Below are 12,559 nucleotides of genomic sequence, written 5' to 3' on the forward strand. Positions count from 1 at the left end.
TTGAATCTTCAAAATCTGCACAAAAATTTACTGATATTTGTAGGTGTTTTTAAACAAAACTTGTTGTATTTTGAGAGTAGATTTTCAGAAACCAAGAGTTAAACAATGCCAACTTCAGCCCCGTTCGTGAAAATAATTGTCTAATTTATACCGGCCCGAGGTCTGAAAAAGGTTAGAGACCACTGCATTAAAGGGTAACTAACTAAACAGTAAATTAACTTTATTTAAGCTGCTTACTTGAATAAATCATATAAATGCGGGTGCGGCCGTGGTGCAGTGGAAGGGCGGTCAACTCCTGATTGAAAGATCGTAGGTTTGATTCTCGCTTTGCCTGTCCAGGTGTCAAAGCTGCTCGGTTTTATTCCTAAAATTTACTGCAAAATAAGATGTGTGAGGAGCTGCAAATCTGCAATGTCTCAAAGGGACTATAAACAGACTTTATAGACAGACTTTTTATTTTTTAACTTTTTTTATGAATTAGTATTTTACCTGACTTTTTTCTTTGATGATCTCAAATAGTTATTTGATTATTTTTCATTTCATAAATAGTGTTGGTTGTTTTATGATTTAATGTTTATTATTTATACAAGTTTGCTTGGACACATTACTTCAAGTTCAATCACCATATTCACCACCATTCAGCTGGACAGGCTGCTAGACGACACTGACCTCTATTTTTCATATCATGGACCCAAACTATGGAATACTCGCACTGTCCAACTTTCCACTGCAAACTCCTTGTTCATGTACAAAACCACATTAAAAATAGAATTTTAGCCAAATACTAAATATTTGATGTAAATTGTTTGTTTCATTTCTTGTATTTTCTTTAATCTATTGTCTTTTATTTATCCGAGGGGGTCTCAACATAAGCCTATATGGGCTGTATGGCTTCTTCCACCTCCCTGCATGTTTTCATCAATTCAGTGTAAATGTTCAAATGTATCCTCAGTTTTATCATCTTGTCTTATTTTTCATGATGGTATTCATGTGCTTAATACATAAAAAGAAACATGTCCTGACATTATTTCAGTGAGGATCCCAGAAAGGGTTATTAGTACTTGGAAAACCATAAAAGTTTTGGTTTCAACACACTCTCAGTAAAATGCGTACATATTCCACGACTTTGCACTCTGAAATACCGTGTATAATATATGCCAAACACGCTTTTTGCGTGCATATGATACGCAACGGTAGAGAATAGGTTGCGCCGGCGTACAATATACACGACTTTTTAGGTTTGGTTTTGATCACGTGGTCAGAAATCCTCCGGCTCTTTTCTAAATGACGTCGTTCCTGGTTAAGGTTAGGATTACGGTTATGGTTAGGGTTAGAAAAGCAAATTGTTCGTTTGTGGGGCTGTCTGTGATGCTCACGCCTCCACCAGGGGACGTGTCAATCGTGGAAAACACATTTAACACGTTTAGGACCGCGCGTATTAAATGCACGCAAAAACCGGTTTTGGCGTATATTATACACGGTATTTCCCAAATCGGGGCATATGTACGCATTTTACTGAGACTGGGCTGTTGGTTTAGATATTCCAATGCCAATGATACTGGTGTAATGTGTTCCTGCCCCCTGGTCCTCGTAAGAATCCATGCCACTGAGTTCTGTAGTAGCTGTAGATTTGACAGAGACTTTTGAGGTAAACCAGAGAGCAGGGCATTACAATAATCTAAACGACTAAAAATAAAAGCATGCATCAGCACCTCTGTGCTGGCAAAAGAGAGGAATGGGCGGACTCTGGCAATATTTTTGAGTTGATAAAAACTAGACTTCACAACACTTTTAATGTGTGGAATAAAATTCAGATCAGAGTCAAAGAGTACGCCCAGGTTTCTCACACATTGAGAAAGATTAAAATTATTGAGCTTGGGTAAAATCCTCTCTTTCTTGTCTTCAGGACCGATGATTAAAACTTCTGTTTTGTCCTGGTTGAGCTGCAGGAAGTTTTCTGCCATTCATGACTTTATATCTAAAATACAATTTAAAAGAGTGTCTATAGGTTCAAGGCCATCAGGAGACACGGCGATGTGAAGCTGAGTATCATCAGCGTAGCTGTGAAAGTCAACGCCGTGTCTCCTGATGACATCCCCAAGAGGCAACATGTACAAGTTATAAAGTATAGGGCCTAAAATTGACCCTTGGGGAACCTCACAACTTATTTAATGGATTCTTGAGGTGCATGTATCCAAACTTACATAAAAATGTTGATCTGTGAGATAAGAGTGGAACCAGTTAAGAACAGTTCCTGAGAGGCCAACCCGACTCTTAAGTCTGTCTAATAAAATTTGGTGATCTTCCGTATCAAAGGAGGCACTAAGATCAAGTAGCACCAGAACAGAGTTTCTGCAAGTCAGAATTATTCCTTAGGTCAGTTAAAATCTTTAAAAGGGCTGTCTCAGTACTGGTTTCTCCAAACAGAATGGTGATACATCCTTCCTCTGGCCAATATGTATCTGTTTTGTTTATAAAAAGATTCTGATATGAACATTTGGACACAATCAGTGGTTGGTAAAGATTGCTTGTGAAAATGAGTCTGAAAGAGTTCAATGCCTCATCAGTCACATTTCTTTTGAACAAAAACCCAGTTTACTGTGTTTGCAACTCTGGTTACCAGAATTGCAAACACGGCAAATGGGGTTTTTGTTAAAGAGAAATCATTTAGGATTACTAAAGCGGGGTGCATGAGCTCAGAGGCCAAATTTTGATAATAGAGTTCCTAAAAGCGCACATAGTCTGAGTAAATGTTACCCTGTTGTTGAAATGACTTGACACATTCAACAGTAAGACATAGAGGTGACTTGAGACTGGTTGGTCTTGACTTGGGCATGACTTGGACTTGCCTACTTTTGACTTGGGACTGGACTTTGGACTTAAGGCCAAAGACTTGAGACTTACCTGTGACTTGCAAAACAATGACTTGATTCCACCTCTGCTGTAAAGTCTGCTCTGCTCTCGAAATGGAGAAGTATCAACATTGGTGTCTACTGCTTTGTGGCCCGCCCTCTACATCTGTAATCATTGAGAAAAACCTGGAGCATGTTAGTCTCCAGGGCAGCCCGTTTGAAGGCATTTCTGAAACCATTTGAAACCTAATTAAGTCACATATTCAAGGTCCTGCCCGCCATTATTGCATGTAATGACTTTTTGTGGCTGGTCGATATTTTAGATCAACTGGGTGATTTGTGAAATGCCCATCAGAATCTTTTGGAGTCACCCTTGAAAAATCAGCAGATTGAGCATGCAGGCTTTGGAATGCTGATAAGGCAGCAGTGGTGGCTGTAAATACACAAGGAGCAGTATAACCACCTCTGCTCAGAAGTTGCCGGCTAAGAGGGGTTCCAGGACTGCCACAAAGGCTGATTACAGTGTTCCCATAAAAGGTTTTCAGAATAATGGAAGACATGTCAAAATAGCAAAACATGCCACGATACATTCTAAGCTCTACAGATTTTTACAAACATCTATGTTTCTGTTACAAACAAAATATAAAGAATGCAGCTTCTGCTTCACAAGATTCTAACAGGCTGAACGGCACCTTCTCTTTTCCTAGTATGTATGTTCAGGTTTGGCAGTTGTGAAAGCTCATCTCTGTCTGTTTCTACAAACAAGTCACTCAAGCATGAGAGAGAACATTGTAATCACATTACTGGAAAAAAAGATATCAAATTTGTAAGTACAAAACATATTAAAGAATAATAAGCCATTGTTAAATTGTAGGTGAAAACCCACGCACGTGTCAATCAGGTCCAAAGGACCAGACAGAAAAGCTCAGTGTAATTTTTGGATTAGAAGGTATAGATCAGGGGTCTGCAACCTTTAACAATAAAATAGTCATTTGGACCTGTTTGCTACGGATCAAAACCTCAAAGGAGAAGCACAGTTTTAATTTTCCCTTTAAGAAAATGTAATACCACTTTGCATTCATTACATTTTTAACAAATATGAATTATATTTCTTTTTTGGCATGAATAAAAACAGAAATTTAAGGCGAAAATCTTTATTTTCTCAAAATGTGAGTTTTGACAGAATCTCATATTATTTCCTTTCAAAATAAAAGACACCTTGTGCCAAACAAGATTATCTTAATGTCACTCTGGACAGCTACTAACTATTGTTGTGCAGCATAAGATAATGTGAGCCTTAAACTCATAAATGACCAGACCTTTTTTTTTTTTTAACCAAAGTTTTGTAAAAAATTTAAGAAGTTGAGTTAAAATCCAAAGCTTAGATCAATCAAGACCTCTTTAGAGCAGCAAGGATGTAAAAATCTTGACATACATTATCTTCTAGATGCTTCTTAGCCATACATTTTAAGCTCAACTAATCCAAATGAATAAAAAGGCAAATTTAGCAACTTTTACTTAAAAAAAAGCATTATTTTAAATTTCTTTAGCCAGAGAGCCACTATGGAGGGGTAAAAGAGCTACAGGTGTTTCTGGAGCTGCAGGTTGCAGACCCTAGTATAGATAGACCCAACAAAGCTTTATACTGGCAGAGTTTGTGTGTGCAGCCTTGCGAGGGATGGACAGCAACCATGACCAGTATTTAAGGACCTATGCACGGAGATATCATAGTGCAAATGCTACTCAGCTGCAGGAACGTTCACAAGACGTGACGGGTGCTGGGGTTTCTGACTTCACTGTTCTGATGTAAATACCAATTCTCAAACAGCCAGCTGTCACAAAAACAAAACTAATTATAAATTGTTTTTCGATTATGACATGAAACTAAAGAAACCAAGCATGCATTCTGCAGCAGCACCACACACAGCCAGTAAGAAGGCTCTCAGTTTTTTTTATTCTGTGATAGTGCTGGGCACAAAATAAAATATTGTGTTCAGATCATAATGATGCCGCTCATAAGGAGAAGCTGAAAAACCTTTTGCCAGAGAAATGTATGACGCGTGGTCTTTTTGTGCATTTTCAGAAGGAAATGTGTGGTGGTTTGACAGTTCCCTGCCCCTTTGTCTCCCTCTACTGGCCCCTGCTGCAGTTTTCCTGCTGTACAGGTGTTCAGGATGATGGGAGAGTGTTCTGACACATCTGAATCTCCGTATTTAAGACCAGTTCCAACACTTTCACCCTGACAGTCCATCAGCTTGTGCCCACCTCTGAACCTTGTCTAACTGGCTGGTAACTGTTTTTAATCATCTGTTTTTCTTCTCTGTGGTCTAACTCTTCATCCTGAAAAACTACCTGCCTTTTCTGGCTCTAGTGATGGGAAGATGAAGTTCAAGGAAGCTTCTGTCTGATAATTGGTTCACTTCAGTGCAACACTTCTTGAAACTTCATTTGTTCAAGTAGAACATCTACTGAAAGCAAACGCATCAGTTAAATTTGAAGTGTGTGGCATTTTGCAGAAAACCTGAGAATAAATATGGAAGCAAAATATGCTTGTTTGATATTATTTACCTCCCCTCCTTGAATCGCCACCTTAACGTGGTGGAGGGGTTTGAGTGCTTGGGTGATCTCAGGAGCTATGCTGTCGGGGGCTTCTGCCTCTGGTAGGGTCTCCCATGGCAGACAGGTCCTGAGTGACAAGCCAGACAAAGAGCGGTTTAGAACCCCTTTATGAGTGATGACAGCAGAGATTCCGCTACGTCGCCCGGATTGGCGTCACCAGGGCCCCACCCTGGGGCCAGGTCTGGGGTTGGGGCTCTTAGGCGAGCGCCTGGTGGCCGGGGCTTCTCCCACGGGCCCCGGTTGGGTCCAACCCGAAGGAGTGACGTGGGATCACTCCCCAGTGGGCCCACCACCTGCAGGGGAGATCTGAAGGGGCCGGTGCATTGTGGTTTGGGTGGCAGTCGAAGGCAAGTGCCTCCGCGGCCCAAACCCCGGTCATGGAATTTGGCTTTTGGGACATGGAATGTCACCTCTTTGGGAGGGAAGGAGCCTGAGAGGTTGAAAGATACCGGCTAGATATAGTTGAGCTCACCTCCACGCACAGCCTGGGCTCTGAAACTCAGTCTCTCAAGAGAGGCTGGACTCTCTACCACTCTGGAGTTGCTCATGGTGAGAGGCGGCGGGCTGGGGTGGGCTTACTCGTGAGCCCCCAGCTCAGCTGCCAAGTGTTGGAGTTCACACCGGTGGATGAGAGGGCCGCGTCCCTTCGCCTTTGGGTGGGGGACAGGTCTCTGACTGTGGTTTCGACTTACGGGCCAAACAGCAGTTCGGAGTACCCGGCCTTCTTGGTGTCTCTTGGAGGGGTACTAGAAAGTGCCCCAATGGGAGACTCCGTCATCATCCTGGGGGACTTAAATGCCCACGTGGGTAATGACAGTGGCACCTGGAGGGGCGTGATCGGTAGGAATGGCCTCCCTGACCTGAAGCCGAGCGGTGTTTTGTTGTTGGACTTCTGTGCACGTCACAGTTTGTCCATAACAAACACCATGTTCAAACACAAAGGTGTCCATCAATACACCTGGCATCAGGACACCCTAGGTAGGAGATCGATGATCGACTTTGTAGTCGTTTCAGGCGATCTCCGGCCGTGTGTTTTGGACACTCGGGTAAAGAGAGGGGCAGAGCTGTCCACTGATCACTACCTGGTGGTGAGTTGGATTCGTTGGCAGGGGAGGAGGCTGGAAAGACTCGGCAGACCTAAGCGTACTGTGAGGGTCTGCTGGGAACGTCTGGCTGAGCCCTCCATCAGGGAGGTCTTTAACTCCCACATCCGGGAAAGCTTCAAACAGGTACCGAGGGAGGTTAGTGACATTGAGTCCAAGTGGACTATGTTCTCCACCTCTATTATCTCTGCTGCTTTCCGGAGCTGCGGTCGCAAGGTCTCTGGTGCCTGTAGTGGCGGCAACCCCCGAACCCAGTGGTGGACACCGGAAGTAAGGGTTGGGGTCAAGCTGAAGAAGGAGTCCTATCAGGACTGGCTGGCTTGTGGGACTCCAGAGGGAGCTGACAGGTACCGGCAGTCTAAGCGAGCTAGGACCTGGGCTGTGTTGGAGGTAAAATCTCGGTCCTGGGAGGAGTTTGGTGAGGCCATGGAGAAGGACTATCGGTTGGCCTCAAAGAGATTCTGGCAAACCATCCAGGCGACTCAGGAGGGGAAAGCAGTTTTCTGCAGGCACCGTTTTCAGTGCAGGTAGGGATCTGTTGACCTCAAATGGCGACATTATCGGGTGGTGGAAGGAATACTTTGAGGATCTCCTCAACCCTGCTGACACGCCTTCCGTTGAGGAAGCAGAGGCTGAGGATACTGGGGTGGAACTGTATATCACCTAAGCTGAGGTCACTGAGGTAGTCAAAGAGCTCATCGGTGGCAAGGCTCCAAGGTTGGGTGAGGTTCGCCATGAGTGCCTCAAGTCTCTGGATGTTGTGGGAGAGTCTTGGTTGACACCTCTCTGTAGCATTAAGTGGCAGACAGGAACCTTACCTCTGGACTGGCAGACTGGGGTTGTGGTTCCCCTTTTCAAGAAGGGGAACCGGAGGGTGTGTTCCAACTACTGGGGAATCACACTCCTCAGCCTTCCTGGGACAGTCTATACCAGGGTACTGGAGAGGAGAGTCCGTCCGATAGTTGAACCTCAGAATCAAGAACAACAGTGCGGTTTCCATCCTGGTCGTGGAACAGTGGACCAGCTCTACACCCTCTTCAGAGTGCTGGAGGGTTCGTGGGAGTTCACTTATCCAGTCCATAGGTGTATTGTGGATTTGGAGAAGGCGTTCGACCGCGTTCCCCGTGGTGTCCTGTGGAGGGTGCTCTGGGAATATGGGGTCCGGGGAGCCTTACTCAGGGCTGTCCGGGCTCTGTATGACCGGAGCAGGAACTTGGTTCGCATGGCCGGCAGTAAGTCAGACCTGTTCCCGGTGCATGTTGGACTTATCAACGGTTCTGTTCATAGTCTTTATGGACAGAATTTCTAGGTGCAGCCAGGGGCCGGAGGGGATCTGGTTTGGGGACCACAGGATTTCCTCTTTGCTCTTTGCAGATGATGTTGTTCTGTTGGCTCCATCAAGCCAGGACCTCCAGCATGCATTGGAGCGGTTTGCAGCCGAGTGTGAAGCGGCTGGGATGAGGGTCAGCACCGCTAAGTCTGAGGCCATGGTTCTCGACCGGAGAAAGGTAGTTTGCCCTCTCTCGGTGGGTGGAGTGCTCCTGCCTCAGGTGGAGGTTTAAATATCTTGGGGTCTTGTTCACGAATGAGGGAAGATCGGAGCGTGATATCGACTTCGTTCCAGTACTCACCTATGGTCATGAGCTCTGGGTCGTGGCCGAAAGAACGAGATCCCGACTACAAGCGGCTGAAATGAGTTTTCTCCGGAGAGTGGCTGGGCGCTCCCTTAGAGATAGGGTGAGAAGCTCAGTCACTCAGAGAGAGCTCGGAGTAGAGCCGCTTCTCCTCCGCATTGAGAGGAGCCAGTTGAGGTGGCTCGTGTCATATAATGAATGATAACCTCAGACCTGTTGATTTACGACACTGAGCGACAGTGTGATTTTACGACAGAGAGAGAGTACGTTTTACGGCAGCTGTACGAAGTGCGTATCTCGAGGACTGAAGCCTGCTAATAAAGAGTTCTGATTTCAACCATCAATATATCGCCACTCGTCATTCTACATGGTGTCAGAAGTTTGCCGGACAGGACCAACGTCGTGAATGGAATAAAAAGACGAAGAACAGAGAGAAATGGCAAAGTTTAATCCGCCCGCCAATTTTCCGTTTGATAAGCCGTCGGAATGGCCAGACTGGAGGCAGCGTTTTGAGCGATACAGAATCGCCACGAAACTCAATAAGGATGAGGGGCCGGTGCAGGTGAGCTGCCTCATCTACGCGATGGGCGCTGAAGCGGAAAATATTTTTAAGTCGTTTACATTTAACGACATGGCTGACAGAGATAAAATTGAGGCTGTCTTAGCAAAGTTCGATGACTACTTTTTCCTGCGGAGGAATGTGATTCACGAAAGAGCGTGTTTTCACCAGCGCGTGCAGCGCACAGGGGAGAAAGCGGAGAGTTTTATCCGAGCACTCTATGAGCTGTCTGAACATTGCGACTTTGTAGCAGCCAAAGAGGAACACATCCGTGATCGGATTGTGGTGGGGATCCAGGATAAAGAGCTCTCGCGCAGGCTACAGCTGATGTCGGATCTAACTCTGGCGCTTACAGTTCAAACTGTACGGCAAGCCGAAGAGGTTGCAGCACAAGTGAGTCTGCAAGGGGACACGGCAGCGTCGGTTCAAGAGGTGCGGCACAGGAATAAAAACACAAACTGGAGACAACAGCAGAAAGCAGGCAAGTCAAACGCACACAGTAAATGGGGGGAGCCTGTAAAGAAATGTGGAAGATGTGGAAAGCTGCCACACAGAGGAGATGAAAGATGTCCAGCTTCAAAAGCTAAATGCCATAACTGCCATAAGATGGGGCATTGGGCCAGAGCATGTCGCAGCAGCAGATCAGTGAATGAGGTCACTGAGATGGAGAAGGAGAAAGGTGAGCAGACCTACTTTCTCGGCTCTGTATGTAATGCAAATGAAAAGGCTGAAGCATGGACTGTGTTACTCCAAGTTGAATCCATCCCTGTCCAATTTAAGATTGACACAGGGGCTGATGTTAATGTGATAAATGAGGGCACTTTTCACACCCTGGACAAAGTAAAGGTATTAAAGCCATCTGACCTCCCACTAGACAGCCCTGGAGGAGAACTGTCATGCCTTGGTTGCTTTGATGCTGCAGTATGCTACAAAGGCAAAAGCTACACATCAAGAATGTATGTAGTACATGGGAACAAAGTCAACAATCTGCTCAGCCGCTCTCTGTCTGTTGAGATGAACCTCGTGAGAAGAGTAGATGAGATCACAAACAGCACAAGTAAGCAAATCGTCAGCAGACAGCTCTACGGGGAGCACGGTGTTTTAAAAACCGACCCAGTGAAAATAGAATTAAAAGAAGGTGTCATGCCACACGCAGTTCACACAGCAAGACGCGTTCCATTTCCCATGCTACAAAAAGGGAAAGAGGAGCTACTAAGGATGGAGCAAAACGACATCATTAAACGTGTGACACAACCGACAGAATGGTGTGCTCCAATCGTGCCGGTCTTAAAGAAACATACAGGCAAGGCCCGTATATGTGTCGACCTAACAAAACTGAACAAGTCAGTGAAAAGAGAGCGGTACATCCTACCAACCTCGGATGAGATCACGTCCAAACTGAGTGGTGCCACGGTGTTTTCATCTCTTGATGCTGCTAGCGGGTTCTGGCAGATTCCCCTGCACCCAGATAGCTGCAAGTTGACAACATTTATAACACCGTTTGGCAGGTACTGCTTCAAAAGACTACCATTCGGTATCACAAGTGCACCTGAAATATTTCAACGCAAAATGCTGGAAACTCTGGAAGGCCTGGAGGGTGTGGAGGTCTACATGGATGATATATTGGTGCATGGAGCCACCATGGAGGAACATGATGCACGTTTGGAAAAAGTTCTACACCGCATCGACTCAGCAGGCCTCAAACTCAACAAAGAAAAATGCTCTCTGAGGCAGAGCCAGTTGAGATTTCTGGGTCACCTGATTGATAAGTCAGGGGTGAGGCCAGACCCTGAGAAAGTTGAGGCAATCAACCAGCTACCCCCACCACAAAACATTCAGGAACTGAAACGGGTGCTAGGCATGGTCAACTACTTAGGCAAGTACATCCCGTCACTTGCAACGGTCGGACAACCACTTTTCGATCTCCTCAAAACAAAAAATGCATGGACCTGGGGACCTGCACAACAGTCAGCATTTGAAAGCATCAAAGTCAGGTTAACAACAGCCCCGGTTCTCACCTTCTATGATGTTACAAAGCCGACTACAGTTTCTGCAGACGCCAGCAGCTACGGGCTAGGCGCGGTTCTACTCCAGCTTCATGGAGAGGAGTGGAAGCCTGTCGCCTACTGCTCCCGTCGCCTGTCAGAGGCCGAAACTCGATACGCTCAAATCGAGAAAGAATGTTTAGCAAGCGTGTGGGCCTGCGAGAAGTTTGATAAGTATTTGTGTGGTTTGGATCAGTTCAGGCTAGAGACCGATCACAGACCTCTAGTACCCCTGGTGAATAGCCGCAGCTTGGATGATGTTCCTCTGCGATGTCAACGGCTTCTCATAAGGTACAACCCGGAGGCCGTCTACGTACCTGGGAAAACTCTCTTGTTGCAGACACCTTGTCACTCAGTCCTCAGTCACATACCAAAGAAACGGCAGATATGCAAAGTGAGATCGAGTGTTACGTAGCTACTGTAGTACAAAGCATCCCTGCCTCTCAGAGTCGAATGGACTGCATCAGAGCAGCAACAGCCAGAGACAGTGAACTACAGACTGTCATTGAACTGGTAAGAAATGGCTGGCCGGCCTACAAAGACAAAGTTCCTGTGAATGTCCGAGCGTACATGAAAGTAAAGAACGAGCTGGCAGAGACCAGCGGCCTTCTTATTCGTGGCTGCAGAATCGTCATCCCGAAGTCTGAAAGGGCAGAGATCCTGAAAAAAATACACGCTGGACACCAAGGGCTCACAAAATCCAGAGAGAGAGCTAATTCATCTGTTTGGTGGCCTGGTCTTTCAGCAGAGTTAAAGAACACAGTGATGCAATGTCAGACCTGTCAGGAACAGAGGCGTACTCAACAGAAGGAACCACTCATCTCTACCCCTTTGCCAGGGCGTCCATGGAAAAGAATCGGGTTGGATCTCTGTGAATACAACAAAAATATTTACCTCGTAGTATCAGACTACTACTCCCGTTTCTTGGAAATACTACATCTGCCATCCACCACAAGCTTCCAAGTTATTCAGAGACTGAAGGCCACATTCGCCAGATTTGGAATTCCAGATGAAGTGGTGAGTGACAATGGACCTCAATTTTCCAGTGTTGAATTCACGGAATTCGCAAAAGAAATGGATTTCAGACACTTAACATCAAGTCCTCACCACCCCCAAGGAAACGGCCAAGCAGAGAGAGCGGTGCAAACTGCTAAGAAGATTCTCAGACAGGAGGATCCACTCATCGCTCTCATGTGCTACAGGTCAACCCCGTGCTCATCAACAGGAGTCAGCCCTGCAGAGCTTCTTATGGGAAGAAAGATTCGCACAACACTTCTCACCTTGGAAAAGAACCTTCAACCAAAGTGGCCAGATAGAAAGGCTGTTTTCCAAAGAGACGCAGCGGAGAAGACCAAACAAGCTTTCTACTACAACCGTCGTCACGGTGCCAAGCCTCTTCCTGCTCTTCGTCCAGGGGACACAGTTGTTACCAAGCTGGATCAGGAAAAGAACTGGTCAACACCAGCCGTCGTTTCAAAGGAGATCATTACTCCACGATCATACCTCCTGGAAACACCACAGGGAGTGGTGTTCCGCTGTAACCGTCGTCACATCCGCAACCGTCGTCACATCCGCAACGACAATCGACAGCATGTTACTACCGCCGCCCTTTCAACTTCAGCTGGGACTTCTGAGGAGGAACCTCTTTTTTCATCCAGCGCTCCAGCCTCGGAAACGGAGCTCTCCGTTCCACCTCAGGTCATCAGTACAGCAAGTTCTCCAGCAGCTGTTTCAAAGACCGTTTGTA

The 12,559-nt window shown here is 46.0% G+C and overlaps 2 protein-coding genes across 4 annotated transcripts in view; one reads left to right on the top strand and one right to left on the bottom strand.

Moving 5' to 3' along the window:
- The window catches only part of grik2 (glutamate receptor, ionotropic, kainate 2), a 382,659-nt gene that overhangs the window by 68,626 nt on the left and 301,474 nt on the right, over window positions 1–12,559 (bottom strand). The gene's annotated exons all lie outside the window — the stretch shown is intronic.
- On the top strand, window positions 11,254–12,347 carry LOC118599804 (uncharacterized protein K02A2.6-like; the record flags this gene model as incomplete). The annotated part of the gene is given in 1 exon segment (XM_036215864.1): window positions 11,254–12,347. A coding segment is annotated over 1 exon segment (1,082 nt), but the record flags the coding sequence as incomplete, so codon positions are not given.

The sequence above is a fragment of the Oryzias melastigma genome, linkage group LG16 (genome assembly GCF_002922805.2).
Source record: "Oryzias melastigma strain HK-1 linkage group LG16, ASM292280v2, whole genome shotgun sequence".
NCBI classification, from domain to species: domain Eukaryota; kingdom Metazoa; phylum Chordata; class Actinopteri; order Beloniformes; family Adrianichthyidae; genus Oryzias; species Oryzias melastigma.